Source organism: Hemitrygon akajei, chromosome 10, assembly GCF_048418815.1.
Source record: "Hemitrygon akajei chromosome 10, sHemAka1.3, whole genome shotgun sequence".
In the NCBI taxonomy this organism is placed as follows: domain Eukaryota; kingdom Metazoa; phylum Chordata; class Chondrichthyes; order Myliobatiformes; family Dasyatidae; genus Hemitrygon; species Hemitrygon akajei.
Window position 1 is genome coordinate 169,850,696 of NC_133133.1, and position 20,760 is coordinate 169,871,455.

At 43.2% G+C, this 20,760-nt stretch overlaps 1 protein-coding gene across 3 annotated transcripts in view; it reads right to left on the bottom strand.

Moving 5' to 3' along the window:
• The window catches only part of LOC140734940 (leucine-rich repeat-containing G-protein coupled receptor 5-like), a 176,907-nt gene that overhangs the window by 24,360 nt on the left and 131,787 nt on the right, over nucleotides 1-20,760 (bottom strand). For 2 of the 3 annotated variants that reach the window (XM_073059664.1, XM_073059662.1), the window contains 6 exons: nucleotides 18,959-19,027; nucleotides 13,255-13,326; nucleotides 3,877-3,948; nucleotides 3,702-3,770; nucleotides 3,523-3,594; nucleotides 628-693 (listed from right to left, as the gene is read on the bottom strand). In XM_073059664.1, the coding sequence (XP_072915765.1) occupies nucleotides 628-693; nucleotides 3,523-3,594; nucleotides 3,702-3,770; nucleotides 3,877-3,948; nucleotides 13,255-13,326; nucleotides 18,959-19,027 (420 nt within the window). The remainder of the gene's footprint in view (nucleotides 1-627; nucleotides 694-3,522; nucleotides 3,595-3,701; nucleotides 3,771-3,876; nucleotides 3,949-13,254; nucleotides 13,327-18,958; nucleotides 19,028-20,760) is intronic. The other variant, XM_073059663.1, reaches the window with a different exon arrangement.

Sequence of the window (20,760 nt, forward strand, 5' to 3'; positions counted from 1 at the left end):
AAAGGCTTGTCATACGAGGAAAGTTTGATGCCTCTGAGCCTGTACTCACTGGAATTCAGAAGAATGAGGGGTGACTTCACTGAATGTTGAAAGGCCTGAATAGAGTGGATGTAGTGAGGATGTTTCCTATGGTGGGAGAGTCGAAGACCAGAGGACACAGCCTCAGAATAAAGCCCTCAACCCCTGTCCTTTTAGAAGAGAGATGAGGAAATTTTTTCAGGCAGAGAGTGGTGATCTGTGAAATTTGTTGCCACAGGCAGCCATAGAGGCTGAGTCATTGGTTATATTTAAGGCAGGGATTGATGGATTCTTGATTAGTCAGGGCTTGAAGGAATGTGGGGAGAAGGCAGGATATTGGGGCTAAGAGAGAAAATTGGGTCAGCCATGATGAAATGGTGGAGGACACTTGATGGGCCAAATGGCCTGATTCTGCTCCGATAGCTTTGGTCTGATGGACTAAAGTTGTTCTCTATCACAAACAGAGGCAAGCTTACATAGAAATATAAACAACAGAAGCAGGAGATTGTCATTCACCCACTGTGCCTACTCCACCATTCAAAAACATTGTGACTGATCTTTTATCTCAGTATACTTCACTACATCAACCCCATTCCCCTCTTAACTTACAGTGTCTGAAGCTTTTGACAGCCATTGAGACTTGGTAGATGATTGATCCGGTTATAGGATAGATCTCTGTTAAACATAAGATCATACATTTCAGCCAGCTGATGAGCACAGATACAGCTAAAGCAGTGTTGCCAGAGAGCCATTTAAGTTCTTTTCCCAAATATGTAGTTAAAATCATTAAGGGAAATAATCCAGCAATCATTATGGTCGTCATCATCATTATGTGCCATGTTGTATAACATGGGTGAACATGGTCTTTCCATGATCATGACTGTTCTTGGCAAATTTTGTACATAAGTTGGTTGCCCTTGTGTGTGGCGCGTGGCCAAGTGGTTAAGGCTTTGGGCTGGCGATCTGAAGGTCGTTAGTTCGAGCCTCAGCCGAAGCAGCGTGTGTGCCCTTGAGCAAGCCACTTAACCACACACTGCACGTTTATAACCCAGTGGCGGCGGTTGGTGCAGTATGGACAAGACAAGACAAGGCATTGCCTTCTTCTGGACAGTGTCTTTACAAGATGGGTGACCCCAACCATTATCAATACTCTTCAGAGATTGCCTGACGGCAGTGGTCACATAACCAGGTCTTGTTTTATGCATCACCATCCACCGCCTGCTAGCACGGCTTCACATAATCCTGATCCAGGGTGGGGGGGAGCTAGACCTTGCCCAAGGGTGACCTACAGGCTAGCAGAGGGAAGAAGCGCCTGACACCTCCTTTATCTCCACCCTGCCACCCAAATCCAACAACATTAAAATTGTAATGAAGCGTGACATCATTCCCAGTTTGCACCAAGCCCAATGACACTTCATTACTTCATCTTAAAACTGTTAAGTTTTTCTTTTAATAGCCCTATTGTACTTTCCAGAAAGAGCTTTTGGAAAAGACCGTTTACAGGGTGGGTAGTGTCACAATGTTTTTTTTCCTGTCCGCTTCTTCCCCCAGGCAGTTAATCTGATCAACCACTCTAGTTAGCCCCCACCACCCCCTCTATCACCCACCCCTGTCACTACACTGCACTTTTATAAAGCTGGTTATATTGTAAATGCACGCTGGTAATTATGTGCCTATGCACATTTTATTCCATATCTATACTTCTATTTATTTAGTGATAAAGCATGGAGTAGCCCCTTCCCCTCCTTTGGGCCACGCCGCCCCAGCAGCAGCTGACCATCCCAATTAACTCGGACATAATCACAGGACAATTTACAATGACCAATTAACATATCTGGATGTCTTTGGACTGTGGGAGCAAACTGGAGCACCCAGGGGAAATCCATGCATTCCACCGAGAGAACATGCAGACTCCTTTAGGACAGCGCTGGAATTGCACTCTGAACTCTGGAGTGCCCTCATCTGTAACTGTCATGTTAACTGCTCGCTACCTTGCCGCCCTAACCTTTTAATTTTAACCTTGATTTTATGTAATTCTTTATTCTTTATAATTTGTGAAATTTGTTTTTTTTTGTTCCATGTCCTGCCCTGGCCAACACACCACGACAAATTCCTAATCCATGTAAATGTATGGTACCCTTTTTTGCAAAAGTCTTAGACACATACCGTATATATAGCTAGGGTGCCCAGGACTTTTGTCAATGTGGAATGTTTCTAAATCAGATGGGAGCAAAGGATGTTGGGAAGGGAATGGCGAGGGTGGAGCACTGCGGAAAGAGTGTGAGACAGGTGGCAGAGAAGGAGTGCCAGGGTTGGGGTTGGTATAGGTGCAGACACACCCAGCCCTGAGGCACCAGGTAAGGTCATTTGATTCCAAACAATTGGTTTATTGATCATTACAGAATGTCTGCCTGGTGCTTCCCACTTCCTCTCTTTCCCAACCATGATTCCCCTCTTCCTGGCCCCTTCCCACTCTCAGTCCACAATAGAGACCCATATCAGAATCAGGTTTATCATCACTCACATCTGTCATGAAATTTGATTTTTTTTGTGGCAGCAGTACAGTGCAATACATAAAATTACTACCCTCACCATTTCCAATATCTTTTGCTCCCACCAAATTTACAAACCCGCTCTCTACTCCATGTTGACAAGTACAGTACTGTGCAAAAGTCTTAGACTCCCTAGTAACATACACTGTATGTGCCCAAGACATTTATACAGTGCTGTAAATGGTGAATAAAGTCGATCTTTGATTCTGTATTCCATCTGGTTTTCTTCTCTCATGAACTTGCACACAGCCCACAGTGAGCAGTTGCCCTGCAGAATTTGCCCAAATTCCTAAACTTGCATGAGGTATATGAGACACTGAGAGTGAGTGTCACTTTAAAATAATATTCAGTCATTCATTACTTCAATTATTTAATACCGAGATATCCAAATGTGATACGTTCCCACCTTGTTGGCACAGACCTAAGAAACTATCATTCATTTTGAAGAGGCCATCAGTTTTATAATTCCTGAAATTCTTTAAAATATTTTAAATCCTTTAGATGTCCAATTCCAGAAATTACTCATACACAGTGTTGAGTGATAGAGTTTAATTCAATTCCAGTTTAATTGTCACTCAACCATACATAAATATCCATGAATACACCCAAACGAGACAGAGTTACTCTGGGGTCAAAGTGCAAAACACAGTACCAACAGTCGCACACATAGCACATACAAGACAGCAAGCACGTAAAGATATCAGCATGACTTAGCCACACATTAAAAGAGTCCAAGCTACAGTCGACCACAGTAGAGCCTGTCTTCTGCCGAGTGGACACTGGGGGGCAGCACACTGCCCCCAGTGGAGCGCAGCAATTCCAACGGCTCTCTCCTGCTGGCCGTAAACAGGTGACCCCACAGCTTGAGGCCTGGTCCTTGTACAGATAAGATAGCAAGCACATATAGGATAGCATTAAAATACATGTTACAAAATGGTGATGAACAACTTACAAGACTTGAAGATTCGGTAACTGTTGACAAGCAGTGCTCGGAATGGACTTAATTCGTGCTCCTGTCAGAGTCCTGACAAAGTAAAAGTTGTTACTTTGACGCATGTGTCAGTTGATAAGATTTCTCTTACAGATGTATTTTGAATAAAATTACTCAAAATTTCATGATGGCAAACTTACAGACTCTCCAAATTGATGGTCCCAGTAAGGTCAGGAAATTCAGTTATTTCTGTGGCTCCATTAAGTGAGCTAGATAGAGAAATAGAATCAATAATTAAGAAACAGATCTTGTCCCATGTAAATATTAGGTGTGTTCCCACTGGGGGAAAGGGTTTCATTGTACAGATCTACTTACAGTATGTGTAATTCAGGTAGATGTTGGAAAGCAGATCTTCCAACAAATTGAATGGGGTTGTCATAGAAGTGTCTAAAAAGAAAGAACATTTCATTATATCAATGTTTCTAACACTGAGTACAAGAATTTTCATTGCTTCAAAAAGCTTTCAGTTCGGTGCAACACACACAAAATGCTGGAGGAACTCAGTAGGTCAGGCAGCATCAATGGAAATGAATAAACAGTCGACATTTTGGACTGAGACCCTTCTACAGGACTGGAAAAGAAGGGAGAAGATGCCAGAGTAAAAGGTGTGGGGGTAGAGGAAGGAGGACAAGCCTGAAGGTGATAGATGAGGTCAGGTGGGTGGAGGAGGGGTTACAAAATGAGAAGCTAGGTGGTGTTAGGTGGAAAAGGCAAAGGGCTAGAGAAGGAGGAATGTGATGGGAGAGGAGAGTGGACCATGGGAGAAAGGGAAGGAGGAGAGGCATCAGGGGGAGGTGATAGGCAGGTGAGGAGAAGAGGTAAGAGGCCAGAGTGTGGAACAGACGAGGGAAGGAGAGGGGAATGGAAAGCTGGAAAAATTGATATTCATCCCATCAGGTAGGAATAAGAGGTGTTGCTTCTCCAACTTTATTGTGGCAGAAGAGGACACCATTGGACGGGCATGTCGGAACAGGAATGGGGATAGGAATTAAGGTGGTTGGCTACCAGGAAATTACACTTTTTGCAGATGGAGCAGAGGTGCAATTCCCTCAATTTATACTTAGCTTTCAATTCATGTTTGCCCAAATTAGGCTATCGATACAACTAAATCAAGATTGTTTGGTGTTAATTTTTGGATACGTCATATAGATCATGTTTATATTTTCCCCTCTGCGAACTACAGCTTTTTAATGGAATGGCGTAACTAGGCCTTTGTGTAGAAGGAATCTCGTACAGTAATTTCTTAAACATCAGGCAAAAGGTTTTGAAGTAAGGGATCAATCTCACATTGAAGCGTTTACCCCTTCATTTCACTTTCTGGGGTGGGACGGTAGTGCAGTGGTTAGCACAAGGCTTTACAGTACAGGTGACACAGGATCAATTCCAGCTGCTGTCTGTAAGGAGTTTGTACGTTCTCCCCGTGACCACGTGGGTTTTCTCCAGGTGCTCTGGTTTCCTCCCACAGTCCAAAGATGACCGGTTGGTAGGTTAATTGATCATTGTTAATTGTGATTAGGCTAGGATTAAATCAGGGGTTTTGCAGGGTGCAAAGGGCCAGAAGGGCCTATTCCATGCTTAACTCAATAAAAAATACAAACCACTGCACCCAGCTCCTTGTAGTGCAGTCTAGAGTCCTTTTACAGTTTTATAATATGTTTCTGTGCCACACACAAAGAATTACCTCAGACACCACATGGAGTTTTAGAAAATAACAGAAGACCAAAGGACTTTAAACGTAGCGCGCCAAAGGTTTAAAAATGAAAGGAAGTTTTCAACGGTTATTTAAATCGCAGCAAGAGACGGAGAGGGAAGAGGTAAAAGAAGCTCGGAGAGAAGCTGTTTTTTCTAACTGATTGCAGCAAAGAGGCTAGACTGCGCAGGCGCGTGACGTTACGCGCCAAAGGTTTAAAAAGAAAGACCGCCATATACAGCGGCCATCGTCGGAGTGGACTGAGGCAGAGTGGGACGGCTTTGGCTCAATCAGGCTTCGCGAGAACAGGCAGAGGCGAGGTTTGAACGGGGCACAACTGCGCAAGTGCATGAAAGTCGGCCCATGAGGCAGCGGGAGAATTTAAATAGCGAGCAGAGGCTGAGTACAAGCTTCACTCCAGGTGAGGTAAGGCCGGGTAAGGTCCTTTAATTAATCTAATTAGATTAGGAGTAGGTAATGGAGGCAGCAGTTAGGGCAGTTGAGTGCTCCGTTTGCAGTATGTGGGAAGTCAGAGCGAGCACAGCTGTCCCTGATGACTACACCTGCAAAAGGTGCATCCAGCTGCAGCTCCTGACAAACCGTGTTAGGGAACTGGAGCTGGAGCTGGATGAACTTCGGATCATTCGGGAGGCAGAGGCAGAAATAGACAGGAGTTACAGGGAGATAGTCAGCCCTAAGAATCAGGAGACAGGTAACTGGGTGACTGTCAAGAAAGGGAAGGGGAGTAGGCAGGAAGAGCAGAGCACCCCTGTGGCCATTCCCATCAACAATAAATATACCGTTTTGGATACTGCTGGTGGGGATGACCTACCAGGGACAAGTTGCAGTGGTTGCGTCTCTGGCACCGAGACTGGACCCTCAGCTCAGAAGGGAAGGAGGGAAAAGAGGAGAGCAGTAGTGATAGGGGATTTGATAGTTAGGGGGACAGATAGGAGGTTCTGTGGAAGAGATCGAGAATCCCGAATGGTCTGTTGCCTCCCTAGTGCCGGGGTCCGCGATATCTGGGATAGAGTTCTCAGTATTCTCAAGAGGAAGGGTGAGCAGCTGGATGCCGTGGTCCATGTAGGGACAAATGACGTGGGTAGGAAGAGTGAGGAGGTCCTGAAAGGTGAGTTTAGGGAGTTAGGTGCCAAATTAAAGGACAGGACCTCCAGGATAGCAATCTCAGGATTACTACCAGTGCCACGTGCAGGTGGGTTTAGAAATAGTAAGATAGTGCAGATCAACACGTGGCTGAAGACATGGTGCAGGAGGGAGGGCTTCAGATTTATTGATAATTGGGCAGTTTTCCAGGGAAGGTGGGACCTGTTCTGGCGGGACGGTTTACATCTGAACTGGAGGGGGACAAATATTCTTGCAGGTAGGTTTGCTAGAGAGGCTCCAGTGGATTTAAACTAGATACAAGGGGGGAGGGGAACCAGAGTGTAGGAACAGATGTATGGGAGAAGGAAGAAAAAGAAGACAGTAAAGTTCTTTGTACCATTAGAGATAAACAGACAGGAAGAGGTGGAGAATTTCTTAAATGTATTTATTTTAATGCTAGGAGCATTGTAAGAAAGGTGGATGAGCCTAGAGCATGGATTGATACCTGGAAATATGATGTTGTAGCTATTAGTGAAACATGGTTGCAGGAAGGGTGTGATTGGCAACTAAATATTCCTGGATTTTGTTGCTTCAGGTGTGATAGAATCGGAAGGACGAGAGGGGGAGGTGTTGCGTTGCTTGTCAGAGAAAATATTACAGCGCTGCTCTGGCAGGATAGATTAGAGGGCTCATCTAGGGAGACTATTTGGGTGGAGTTGAGGAATGGGAAAGGCATAGTAACACTAATAGGGGTGTATTATAGACCACCTAATGGGGAGCGAGAATTGGAGGAGCAAATTTGCAAGGAGATAGCAGATATTTGTAGTAAGCACAGGGTTGTGATTGTGGGAGATTTTAATTTTCCACACATAGACTGGGAAGCCCATACTGTAAAAGGGATGGATGGTTTGGAATTTGTAAAATGTGTGCAGGATAGTTTTTTGCAGCAATACATAGAGGTACCAACTAGAGAAGGGGCAGTGTTAGATCTTCTGTTAGGGAATGAAATAGGTCAGGTGATGGAGGTATGTGTTCGGGAGCACTCCGGGTCCAGTGATCACAATGCCATTAGTTTCAATGTAATTATGGAAAAGGATAGGACTGGACCCAGTGTTGAGATTTTTGATTGGAGAAAGGCTAACTTTGAGGCGATGCAAAAGGATTTAGATGGAGTGGATTGGGACAATTTGTTTTATGGGAAGGATGCAATAAAGAAATGGTGGTCATTTAAAGGTGAAATTTTGAGGGTACAGAATCTTTATATTCCTGTTAGGTTGAAAGGAAAAGTTAAAAGTTTGAGAGAGCCATGGTTTTTGAGGGATATTGGAAACATGGTTAGGAAAAAGAGAGATATCTACAATAAATATAGGCAGCATGGAGTAAATGAGGTGCTCGAGGAATATAAAGAATGTAAGAAGAATCTTAAGAAAGAAATAAGAAAAGCTAAAAGAAGATATGAGGTTGCTTTGGCAAGTAAGGTGAAAATAAATCCAAAGGGTTTCTACAGTTATATTAATAGCAAAAGGATAGTGAGGGATAAAATTGGTCCCTTAGAGAATCAGAGTGGACAGCTATGTGTGGAGCCGGAAGAGATGGGGGAGATTTTGAACAATTTCTTTTCTTCAGTATTCACTAAGGAGAAGGATATTGAATTGTGTAAGGTAAGGGAAACAAGTAGGGAAGTTATGGAAACTATGACGATTAAAGAGGACGAAGTACTGGCACTTTTAAGGAATATATAAAGTGGATAAGTCTCCAGGTCCTGACAGGATATTCCCTAGGACCTTGAGGGAGGTTAGTGTAGAAATAGTATGGGCTCTGACAGAAATATTTCAAATGTCATTAGAAACGGGGATGGTGCCGAATGATTGGCGTATTGCTCATGTGGTTCCATTTAAAAAGGTTCTAAGAGTAAACCCAGCAATTATAGGCCTGTCAGTTTGATATCAGTGGTGGGTAAATTAACGGAAAGTATTCTTAGAGATGGTATATATAATTATCTGGATAGATAGGGTCTGATTAGGAACAGTCAGCATGGATTTGTGCGTGGAAGGTCATGTTTGACAAATCTTATTGAATTTTTTGAAGAGGTTACGCGGAAAGTTCATGATGGTAAAGCAGTGGATGTTGTCTATATGGACTTCAGTAAGGCCTTTGACAAGGTTCTGCACAGAAGGTTAGTTAGGAAGGTTCAATCGTTAGGTATTAATATTGAAGTAGTAAAATGGATTCAACAGTGGCTGGATGGGAGATGCCAGAGAGTAGTGGTGGATAATTGTTTGTCAGGTTGGAGGCTAGTGACTAGTGGTGTGCCTCAGGGATCTGTACTGGGTCCAATGTTGTTTGTCATATACATTAATGATCTGGATGATGGGGTGGTAAATTGGATTAGTAAGTATGCAGATGATACTAAGGTAAGTGGTGTTGTGGATAATGAAGTAGGTTTTCAAAGTTTGCAGAGAGATTTAGGCCAGTTCGAAGAGTGGGCTGAGCGATGGCAGATGGAGTTTAATGCTGATAAGTGTGAGGTGCTATATTTTGGTAGGACTAATCAAAATAGGACATACATGGTAAATGGTAGGGCATTGAAGAATGCAGTACAACAGAGTGATCTAGGAATAATGGTGCATAGTTCCCTGAAGGTGAAATCTCCTGTGGATAGGGTGGTGAAGAAAGCTTTGGATGTTGGCCTTTATGAATCAGAGCATTGAGTATAGGAGTTGGGATGTAATGTTCAAATTGTACAAGGCATTGGTAAGGCCGAATTTGGAGTATTGTGTACAGTTCTGGTCACCGAATTATAGGTAAAATGTTAACAAAATAGAGAGAGTACAGCGAAGATTTACTAGAATGTTACCTGGGTTTCAGCACCTAAGTTACAGGGAAAGATTGAACAAGTTAGGTCTTTATTCTTTGGTGCGTAAAAGGTTGAGGGGGACTTGATAGAGGTATTTAAAATTATGAGGGGGATAGATAGAGTTGACATGGATAGGCTTTTTCCATTGAGAGTAGGGGAGATTCAAATAAGAGGACATGAGTTCAGACTTAGGGGGCAAAAGTTTAAGGGTAAAATGAGGGGGAATTTCTTTACTCAGAGAGTGGTAGCTGTGTGGAATGAGCTTCCAGTAGAAGTGGTAGAGGCAGGTTCGGTATTGTCATTTAAAACAAAATTGGATAGGTATATGGACAGGAAAGGAATGGAGGGTTATGGGCTGAGTGTGGGTCAGTGGGATTAGGTGAGAGTAAGCATTCGGCATGGACTAGAAGGGCCGAGATGGCCTGTTTCCATGCTGTAATTGTTATATGGTTATATGTTTTTGCTTTAAATTAGTGGAAACTCCCTCCAAATCTCTCTCCTCTTCCAGTTCCTTCATTGATTCCCTCTGGAGCTGTGGTTGCCAACCTCTTTTATCTCATGGACCCCTACCATTAACCAAGGTGTCTGTGTACCCCGGGTTGGGGGCCCCTACTCCGGAACATCGTTGCACAAGGCTGGAGAATTATCAGTACCTCAGCCAAGTGGTCACCTGAACTGAAACCTGCATTCAGGCCTTTCATACTCTGTTCCCATCTACGTGCTGAGTTTCAAGCTTTGGGTGCAGAATTGAAGTTCAGAATGGTCTTGCTTTTGACCTAAGTGTCAGCAATTGGGCCAAGAGTCCTAAAAATGTAATCTTTTTTTACAATCCCAGTGAAGAGGCTTGGCTCAAAGCATGGGCTCTTTATTTTTCTCCATTGATGCTGCCTGGCATGTTGAGTTCCTCCAGCAATTTGTGTGTGTTATTAAAGATTTAATATATATATTTTAGTTCTCATTTGTTATATTTCAACAGTTGAGTGGAAGGATTTATTTAAAGTTACGTTTCTATGGGTGTTTATCTCTGTGTCGGTTTGAGGTGGTGGTAGATAGCTACAAGAAGTGCGTTTGATTACTCACTCTTGTGCCACTGCTTGGATTATTTGTTTAAGCCACTGCGAAAGGCCAGCATTTGGAAGTTAAGCCAGCGTTACACTGAGCTGAGTTACAACAGCTCCGTGCCCAGCTGGAAGAGGTCAAAGGAGAGCAAAGACCTGGCAATCTCAGGATAAGATGTCCTTGTTGTTCAGGTCAATGCTGTACTATTTCATATTTATTCAGGATATGGATGTCACTGGCAGTTAGCATTTCTTGTTCATCTGTATTCTTCCTGGTCCGAGGGTCTGAAAATGCACTTTACCAGGCTATATTTGGATGGCATGATTCTGTCCCTGCGGTACATCTGTGGACTTGTTGGTTTTTTAAAGTCAATCCAGTTATTTCCAGTTACTGGAACTAACTTTTTTTTAAAAAATTCTAAATAAGTTCAGGTTCCTGAATTTAAATTCCACAGAGATGTGGATGTTAGTTCAGTGCTTACTACTTTAGCCCTGTACAGGAAAACAGAACCACCTGGATGTGTGTGAAAAACAACCGTACAAAGCATTAAAGATTCATTATATATCCCAAGTCAGTGTAACATCTAGTATGTGATGTAAATTAATTCCTTTAAACGCTAGGCTAAACAACATCTGGACATAGTTGCAATACTATAGGAGGATTTCCGGTTTGCTTTCTCTTCAAAACAATTCCATTTTAATTATAATTTAACCATACATGAAAACCCATGAATACAGCCAAACGAGACAGTGTTTCTCCAGGACCAAGGTACAAAACACAGAACCAACAGTCACGCACAGCACAAAGCACACATAGCACGTACAAGATAGCAAGCACATAAAGGTATCAGTAAGATACAGCCATCAAAAAAATCTTAGCTATGAATGAGACTGGGGTAATCTGCAAAGATGCTTCTGAGCATTTGAACCCACATGCACCAGGCATTTCACTTCTGCCTTCTCCCATTGGGTAGAAGAATTAAAAGCCTAAAAGCACTTCACACCAGGCTCGGCGACAGCCTTACCCTGCTGTTAGGCGACTACGGAATGGTTCCCTAGTCCTATATGATGCACTCTTAATCTCACAATCTACTTTGTTATGATCTTGCACCTTAATATGAAGACCATTTGATGGCTCTGGGCCTCTTCTCATTGGTAATCAGAAGAATGAGGGTGACCTCATTGAAATCTATTGAATAGTGAAAGATCTTGATAGAGTGGATGTGGAGAGGATGTATCCTGTGGTGTGAGAGTCTAAGACCAGACGATACAGTCTCAGAATAGGGGAGCGTCCTTTTAGAATGCAGATGAAGAGAAATTTCTTTAGCCAGAGAGTGATGAACCTGTGAAATTTGTTCCACAGGCAGCTGTGGAGGCCAAGGCTTTGGGTATATTTAAAGCAAAGGTTGATAGATCCTTGATTAGATTGAGCATGAAGGGATATGGGGAGAAGGCAGGAGATTGGGGCTGAGAGGGAACTGGATCACCCATGGTGAAATGGTGGAACCAACTCATTGGGACAAATGGCCTAATTCTGCTCCAACATCTTAAGGTCTTGTGGTCTTAATGTCTATCTGACTGCTCCTTCTCCTTAGCTGTTACACTTTCTTCTGCATTCTGTTATTGATTTACCTTGTACTACCTCAAAGGACTGTGTATTGATTTGATCTGTATGAACAATATGCAAGACAAGCTTTTCACTGTACTTTGGTACATGTCACAATAATAAGCCAATTCCAGTTCCAATTCCAAGGAAAAAGAAAGGGAGTTCTCAGGGCCGCAGGGATTAATCCAATGGACACCAGGTGAGAGACAAGTCCATGTCAGAGAAGGTTGCTCTTGGGAAATACGCCAAGGTAGGTGTAGGTTTAAGACAGACTTTATTTAGCTGAGACCAGGAGACTTAGGTTCTGCTCTGCAAGACATTGGATGGTTGGCCAAACAGTTGGAAAGAAAGTGTGGCAAAATGTCATGGCCCATGTTGACATGGATATTTTCTTTTCCAAGTTTCCCAAGGATAGAGACTGAGGCCACTTAGCACATCACGTCTCAGCTAGCTCTCAGAGCACTCCCATCAACCCCATTTCTTCAAATTGTATCTGTTACATCTTCACCAACAGTCCTCCCACCTGCACTAGGGGCAATTTATCATAGCGAATTAACCCAACAGCCAGCACATCTTTGAAAGATGGATAAAGATCAGGGTTTCTGAGAGAAACTCACATAATCACATGGACAACACATAGTACAATGGAGGCATACATTTCTCTTTGTTCACTGGTTCCAAGAGAGTGATTTTGAGGGTAAAACCAACGGATTTCTGTTGCTATAGCGGCAGGAAACTGTCCACTTTCTGAAGACTTATGGGAGTTCAGCACATCAGTCACTAAGATGGCCATCTCTAGGCTCCCAGTGTCTCACACTCACCAATGAAGAAGGGGAAAATGGGATAAGATTACTCCACAGATATAGGACTGGTGCAGGAGGGAAAGGGTGTATCAGTTGAGGCACAGGAGAAGACTACCTTGTTTCAGGTCCAAGATGTGAGCGAGCCAGACTAAAAAAGCTTTTGGAATACAAGCAGAACGCCTTGATGAAATAACCAGTCAGTGGTAATACAATGAGCAATGAATCAGAATACAAGCCAAAGATATATAAAGGACTGTTGTAAAAGAAATAGATATTTCAAAACTGGAGAACAGAATAAACATCAACATTCCCAAAAATGATGGGAGTGAGATGTGAATGCAGATTAAGAATCCTTCCCTTATGATTTTATTTGTTAGTGAGCCAGGTGCTCAGATGTAGAACATTACTGCAATCATATGCTTCAAGAGCTGACTTCTCATATGGCATACATTTTATCAAATGGTAATTGTTAAAGAAGTGAACACTAATTAAAACTGTTAAGATTTTTGCCAAGTTGCATTCCAGCAAATTCCGCAGACTTAGTTTAGAAAAATGAACCTTGTGAGCAAACTTACATTGTTGTAAGTGACGGATTATTGGAGAATGCATGTTCAGGGATTGACTGAATCTTGTTGCTGTGGAATCCTCTGAAAGATAATGAACACATACAAATACTCTAGACTTCCAGACACATTACTTACGTCAAGATAAACTCAAAATTTTGAACCTTTCTTTTGAAAATTGGGCATTAATTTGCAGATTGATAAGTAAGGGCTAATTTTATGTTAGAATCTTGGCCTCTTAAAATACATTTCCTATTTGTAATAGTACACCCTGCATTTCACTTGTGTGAAATATCTTGAGATATTCTGATGTGAAGAGTATCCCTATACCCAAGACATAAAAAGAGCCCCTTCAACATTAACAGCAGGTTACAGTTTCACATAAGCAGATACACCATGACCAATGGTGGCATGGTGGGGTGACATTATTACAGCTCAGGGCATCGGAGTTCGAGTTCAATTCCAGTGTCCACCATAAGGAGTTTGTATGTCCTCCCCATGGAATGCGTGGGTTTCCTCTGGGTTCTCAGGTTTTCATCTACAGTCCAAAGAAGTACTGATTAGTAGGAAAATTGGCCATTGTAAACTGTCCAGTGATTAGGCTAGAGGTAAAATCAGGGGTTATTGGGGGTTGCTGAATGGTGAGGCTCGAAGGGCTGAAAGGGTCTATTCCACACTGTATCTCCAAACATACAAACAAATAAACAAGTAAATAGAAACATAGATAAACAAACAAACAAACATCCCAAGGTGGAGGGAGATGGGTTTTAGGGGACAGTCAAATGTTAGAAGAGATATGGAAAGGCGAAGGAATGTGGGTGAAGGATCCCTTGGGTGTAGGAAGCAAGGTAGCTGAAGTTCTTTGCTGCCGTCAGTGGAACAGAAGTGAGCAGTCAATGCAGCAGTGTGTAAGTTTTATGATGCTGTGGTAGCAGTGACCTGTAGAGCGCCTAGACTGGGAAGGACAGGGTGCTGGGTGGGGTTCTGGATCCAGTGTAGTGTGGTTCCCCAGGGGACAATAAAACGGGCATTGAAATAGTCTCATCATTTATATCTTACAATGGAATTATTTTTGTTGTTTTTGTTAAAAGGGCTGGTTTCAAAATTCTCATAATACTGATCTGCATGATAAGCTATTTGAAATGGAAAACCTTCAAACTTTTTCTTGAACTGGAAACATTCTTTCTCTTAGTTTTCTTCCCCCCCCCCCCCCCCCCCTTCATCACCCTGATCTCCCGAAGTCATGGACCTGCTGTGGACAACCTGCTTCTGCCAATAGACTTTAGAGCTGCTATCTGGAGCTTTGCCAGAACATTCTCCACAGGTTTGTTGAAGCCAAATGTTCCTTTGCCTTTTGTGAAGAGGACTTGATCTTTGCTCAACATGACTCTTTCTCTTGCACCACTGTAGACATGTCCACCCGATGTGTCAATGCCTTACCTCAGGTGAGGCCTCCCAATAGTTATATCCCGCTTCTGATGACAGTAATATTCTGACAATCAATCATTCCATTGTTCAACATATACCAGTGATTTTAAACCTGATTCTCATTTTGATTCAGAGAGTTTGACATTTGATTGTATCATTCATTTGGACCATGAGCCCGAGGTCCACGGGTTAGTACAACTGGGGTCAGGCTGAGTCAGGAACACCAGGAGTAAGGAACATGGATACATTTATGTCAGGATCATGGTCTGGAATGTGTATATCCCACTCCTTTTAAACTTACTTGAAAATGTATTACTCTGCTACGTAACATGTAAAATCACATTTATTGGGATATTATAGGTGTAAACTCCACAAATCCTGAACGTATCCAAGTGATAAGGATGTCAGATCACTGGGATTTCACTGCGCTGGGGTTTTATTGGTGCGAAGCACTGTTTAATAGTTGCTGGAAGTTGTACAACTTTTACCAATGAACTTTCCACTGATAGTTTTAGAATCCACATGGTTCACAGTCACTTCCAACAGAAGGTCAGAGCAGCAAAATATTGCAGAGACAAGGTAACAGACCAAAGAATAAACTGCAACACACACAGAACGTTGGAGGAACTCAGCAGGTCAGGCAGCATCTAAGGAAATGAATAAACAGTCGGCGTTTCAGGCCGAGACCCTTCTTCAGGACTGAAGAAGGAGAGAGGAAGATGCCAGAATAAAAAGGTAGGGGAAAGGGAAGAAGACTAGCTGGAAGATGATAGATGAAGCCAGCTGGCTGGGAAAGGTCAAAGGCTAGAGAGGGAAGAATCTGATAGGAAGGGAGAGTGGAACCTAGGCGAAAGGGAAGATGGAGGGGATTCAGGCTAAGTAATAGGTAGCTGACAACGTGTGAGTGGAGAGTAGACGAAAGGTGGGGATTTGTTTACAGGAAGGAGAAATCAATGTTCATGCTATCAGGTTGGAGGCTACCCAGATGAAATATGAGGTGTTGCTCCTCCACATTGAGACTGCCTCATTTTGGCACAATTATTACAGCAATCTTGTCTCATTTGCTTATTTTGTCTTCTATAGACAATAGACAATAGGTGCAGAAGTAGACCATTCGGCCCTTCGAGCCTGCACCACCATTTTGAGATCATGGCTGATCAATTCCTATCAATACCCGGTTCCTGCCTTGTCCCCATATCCCTTGATTCCCCTATCCATAAGATACCTATCTAGCTCCTTCTTGAAAGCATCCAGAGAATTGGCCTCCACTACCTTCCGAGGCAGTGCATTCCAGACCCCCACAACTCTCTGGGAGAAGAAGTTTTTCCTTAACTCTGTCCTAAATGACCCACCCCTTATTCTCAAACCATGCCCTCTGGTACTGGACTCTCCCAGCATCTGGAACATATTTCCTGCCTCTATATTGTCCAATCCCTTAATAATCTTATATGTTTCAATCAGATCCCCTCTCAATCTCCTTAATTCCAGCGTGTACAAGCCCAGTCTCTCTAACCTCTCTGCGTAAGACAGTCCAGACATCCCAGGAATTAACCTTGTGAATCTACGCTGCACTTCCTCTACAGCCAGGATGTCCTTCCTTAACCCTGGAGACCAAAACTGTACACAATACTCCAGGTGTGGTCTCACCAGGGCCCTGTACAAATGCAAGAGGATTTCCTTGCTCTTGTTCTCAATTCCCTTTGTAATAAAGGCCAACATCCCATTAGCCTTCTTCACTGCCTGCTGCACTTGCTCATTCACCTTCAGTGACTGATGAACAAGGACTCCGAGATCTCTTTGTATTACTCCCTTACCCAACTCTATACTGTTCAGATAATAATCTGCCTTCCTGTTCTTACTCCCAAAGTGGATAACCTCACACTTATTCACATTAAATGCCATCTGCCAAGTATCTGCCCACTCACCCAGCCTATCCAAGTCACCCTGAATTCTCCTAACATCCTCATCACATGTCACACTGCCACCCACCTTAGTATCATCAGCAAATTTGCTGATGTTATTTTCTATGCCTTCATCTAAATCGTTAACGTAAATGGTAAACAGCTGTGGTCCCAATACCGAGCCCTGTGTCACCCCACTAGTCACCACCTGCCATTCCAAGAAACACCCATTCACCGCTACCCTTTGCTTTCTATCTGCCAACCAGTTTTCTATCCATGTCAATGCTTTCCCCCCGATGCCCTGAGCTTTGATTTTACCCACCAATCTTCTATGTGGGACTTATCAAATGCCTTCTGAAAATCGAGGTACACTACATCCACTGGATCTCCCCCGTCTAACTTCCTGGTTACATCCTCGAAAAACTCCAACAGATTAGTCAAGCATGATTTACCCTTGGTAAATCCATGCTGGCTCGGCCCAATCCTATCACTGCTATCTAGATATGCCACTATTTCATCCTTAATAATGGACTCTAGCATCTTTCCCACCACTGATGTCAGGCTGACAGGTCGATAGTTCTCTGTTTTCTCCCTCCCTCCTTTCTTAAAAAGTGGGATAACATTAGCCATTCTCCAATTCTCAGGAATTGATCCTGAATCTAAGGAACATTGGAAAATGATTACCAATGCATCCGCGATTTCCAGGGCCACCTCCTTTAGTACCCTAGGGTGCAGACCATCTGGACCTGGGGATTTGTCCGCCTTCAGTCCCATCAGTCTTCTCATCACCGTTTCCTTCCGAATGTCAATCTGTTTCATTTCCTCTGTTACCCTATGTCCTTGGCCCATCCATACATCTGGGAGATTGCTTGTGTCTTCCTTAGTGAAAACAGATCTAAAGTACTCATTAAATTCTTCTGCCATTTCTCTGTTTCCCATAACAATTTCACCCAATTCATTCTTCAAGGGCCCAACATTGTTCTTAACTATCTTCTTTGTCTTCACATACCTAAAAAAGCTTTTGCTATCTTTCTTTATATTCCTGGCTAGCTTGCGTTTGTACCTCATTTTTTCTCCCCGTATTGTCTTTTTAGTTAAGTTCTGTTGTTCCTTAAAAACTTCCCAATCATCTGCCCTCCCACTCACCTTAGCTCTGTCATATTTCCTTTTTTTTTAATGCTATGCAGTCTCTGACTTCCTTTGTCAACCACTGAGGCCCCTTTCCCCCCTTTGAATCCTTCCTTCTCTGGGGGATGAACTGATTTTGCACCTTGTGCATTATTCCCAAGAATACCTGCCATTGCTGTTCCACTGTCTTTTCTGCTAGGCTATCCGTCCAGTCAACTTTGGCCAGCTCCTCCCTCATGGCTCCATAGTTTCCCCTGTTCAGCTGCAACACTGACACCTCCGAGCTGCCCTTATCCTTCTCAAATTGCAGATAAAAGCTTATCATATTGTGATCACTACCTCCTAATGGCTCCTTTACTGCAAGATCGCTTATCAAATCCTGTTCATTACATAACACTAAATCCAGAATAGTCTTGTCCCTGGTCGGCTCTCGTACAAGTTGTTCCAAGAATGCATCCCATAGGCACTCTACAAACTCCCTATCCTGTGGTCCAGCACCAACCTGATTCTCCCAGTTCACCTGCATGTTGAAATCCCCCATAACTACTGCGACATTACCTTTGCCACATGCCAATGTTAACTCCCTATTCAACTTGCACCCAATATCCATGCTACTGTTTGGTGGCCTGTAGACAACACCCATTTGGGTTCTTTTGCCCTTACTGTTCCTCAGTTCTATCCACACACACTCTACTTCTCCTGACCCTATGTCCCCCTTGCAAAGGACTGAATCTCATTCCTCACCAACAGGGTCACCCACCCACTCTGCCCACATTTCTGTCCCTACGATAGCACGTATACCCTTGTACATTCATTTCCCAGGTCTGATCTCCCTGCAGCCATGTCTCCGTTATCCCAACAACATCATAGTTACTGATATGATACAAATCATAGCTTCTGATTTGGTTATTTCCCAGACTGGAGTCAGGTAAATACTAGCCATAGCAGCAGAACCAGTTTGTTGCGTTGTTTTGCAATATTGCAAATGAGCACAAAGGTAAGAGTGCCAAGATCTGAGAGACGGGCCACAGTGGGTTGAAACAACAACCTTCAATGGATGGAAGCCCCACTTGAAGCTCTTTTTCCTACTGCCTGCCCCCTGCCCTGGAAAACTTGTGTGTGGGGGTGGTACCCTTACCTAGTGAAGAAAAAGTCTGGTTGATTATGTTCCAGATTGTCACATACACTCAGCTAGCTATACTTTAGTTGTAAGACCACAACTAGCTGAGTTGCAATGATCAAAAGCAATGACTACTTACAATTCTTTGAGATTGGCCAAAACCTTCATGGCAATAGGAAATTCATCCAGATTGTTATAGTTCAGGTCTCTGTATCAGGAAATGAATGAAAAAAGCTATTTGTAGATGTAATCAGAATGAATTTTGTTAAATTTCACATGAATCTAAGATAGTCAAGCTACTGATGTTGAGGCATTTCATTATAGCTCCACTTTTTGTGACATTATTACAAGCATATGCATTTTTAATCCAATAGAATAAATGAATAAATTAAAATGATGATAGATTTATATAGATTCTTTTTGTATATCTATTGGATTTTTTTCAGGTGGCAGGGCAGAGATACTGTACGTCTCTACCAAAGGAGTAGAAAAGCACTCCTTCCCTCTGCTAGCGTGCAGGTCACCCGTGGGTGGCTCTGCTGCGCTTGAAAAAGAGAAAGGAGTGGCGGAGCTGTTGTGGGAGGGGATTCCATGGTGAGGGGAATAGACAGGAGCTTCTGTGGCTGCAAACGGGACTCCCGTGTGGTGTGTTGCCTCCCGGGTGCAAGGGTCAGAGATGTCTCGGAGAGGCTGCAGGGCATTCTGAAAGGGGAGGGTGAGCAGCCAGCTGTCGTGGTGCATGTAGGTACTAACAATATAGGAAGAAAGCGGGATGAGGTCCTACAAGCTGAATTTAGGGAGCAAAGAGATAAATTAAAGAGTAGGACCTCAAAGGTAATAACCTCAGGATTATTACCGGTGCCACGTGCTAACCAGAGTAGGAATAGCAGGATAGCTAGATTGAGCATGTGGCTTGAGCGGTGGTGCAGGAGGGAGGGTTTCAGATACTTGGGGCATTGGAGCCACTTCTGTGGGAGGTGGGACCAGTACCATCCGGACGGTCTACATCTGGGCAGGGCCGGGATCAATGTCCTAGGAAGATAGTTTGCTAGTGCTGTTAGGGAGGTTTTAAAATACTATGGCAGGGGGATGGGAACCCACACAGAAAAGAAAAGGGGAGTGATGACAAAAGCTAGAGTTGGTGAAGAAAAAAGTAAGAGTAGATTGCATAAAAGTAAAAAGCAAAAATCACATAGGTCACTAGGTTCTAAAAGGACAATGAGAATAAGGGCACTTTATCTAAATGCCTGTAGTGTTAGAAACAAGGTTAGTGAACTTGTGGCACAGATCAGTACCAAGGCATCTGATTTAGTGGCCATTGCAGAAACCGGGTTGCAAGGTGGAGATGACTGGAAATTAAATATCCAAGGGTATAAGATAATTTGGAAAGATAGGCAGGAAGGCAAATGAGGTGGGGTGGTGCTCTTAATTAAGGATGAGATCAGGATGATTGTGAGAGACGATATAAGATCTACAGAGCAGAATGTTGAGTGTATTTGGGTAGAAATTAATAATAGTAAAGGGAAAAAAATCATTGGTGGGAGTTGTCTGGTGAGGCCGCACCTGGAGTGCTGTGTGCAGTTCTGGTTTTCATAGTTGAGGAAGGATATACTGGCTTTGGAAGCAGTGCAGAGGAAGTTCACCAGGTTGATTCCAGAGATGAATGGGTTAACTTATGAGGAGAGATTGAGTCGCCTGGGACTGTACTCTCTGGAATTCAGAAGAATGAGAGGGGATCTTACAGAAACATACAACATTTTGAAAGGGATAGATAGATAAGATAGAAGTAAGAAAGTTGTTTCCATTGGTAGTTGAGAGTAGAACTAGGGGACATTGCCTCAAGATTCAGGGGAGAAGATTTAGGATGGAGATGAGGAGAAACTGTCTTTCCCTGAGAGTGGTGAATCTGTGAAATTCTCTGCCCAGGGAAGCAGTTGAGGT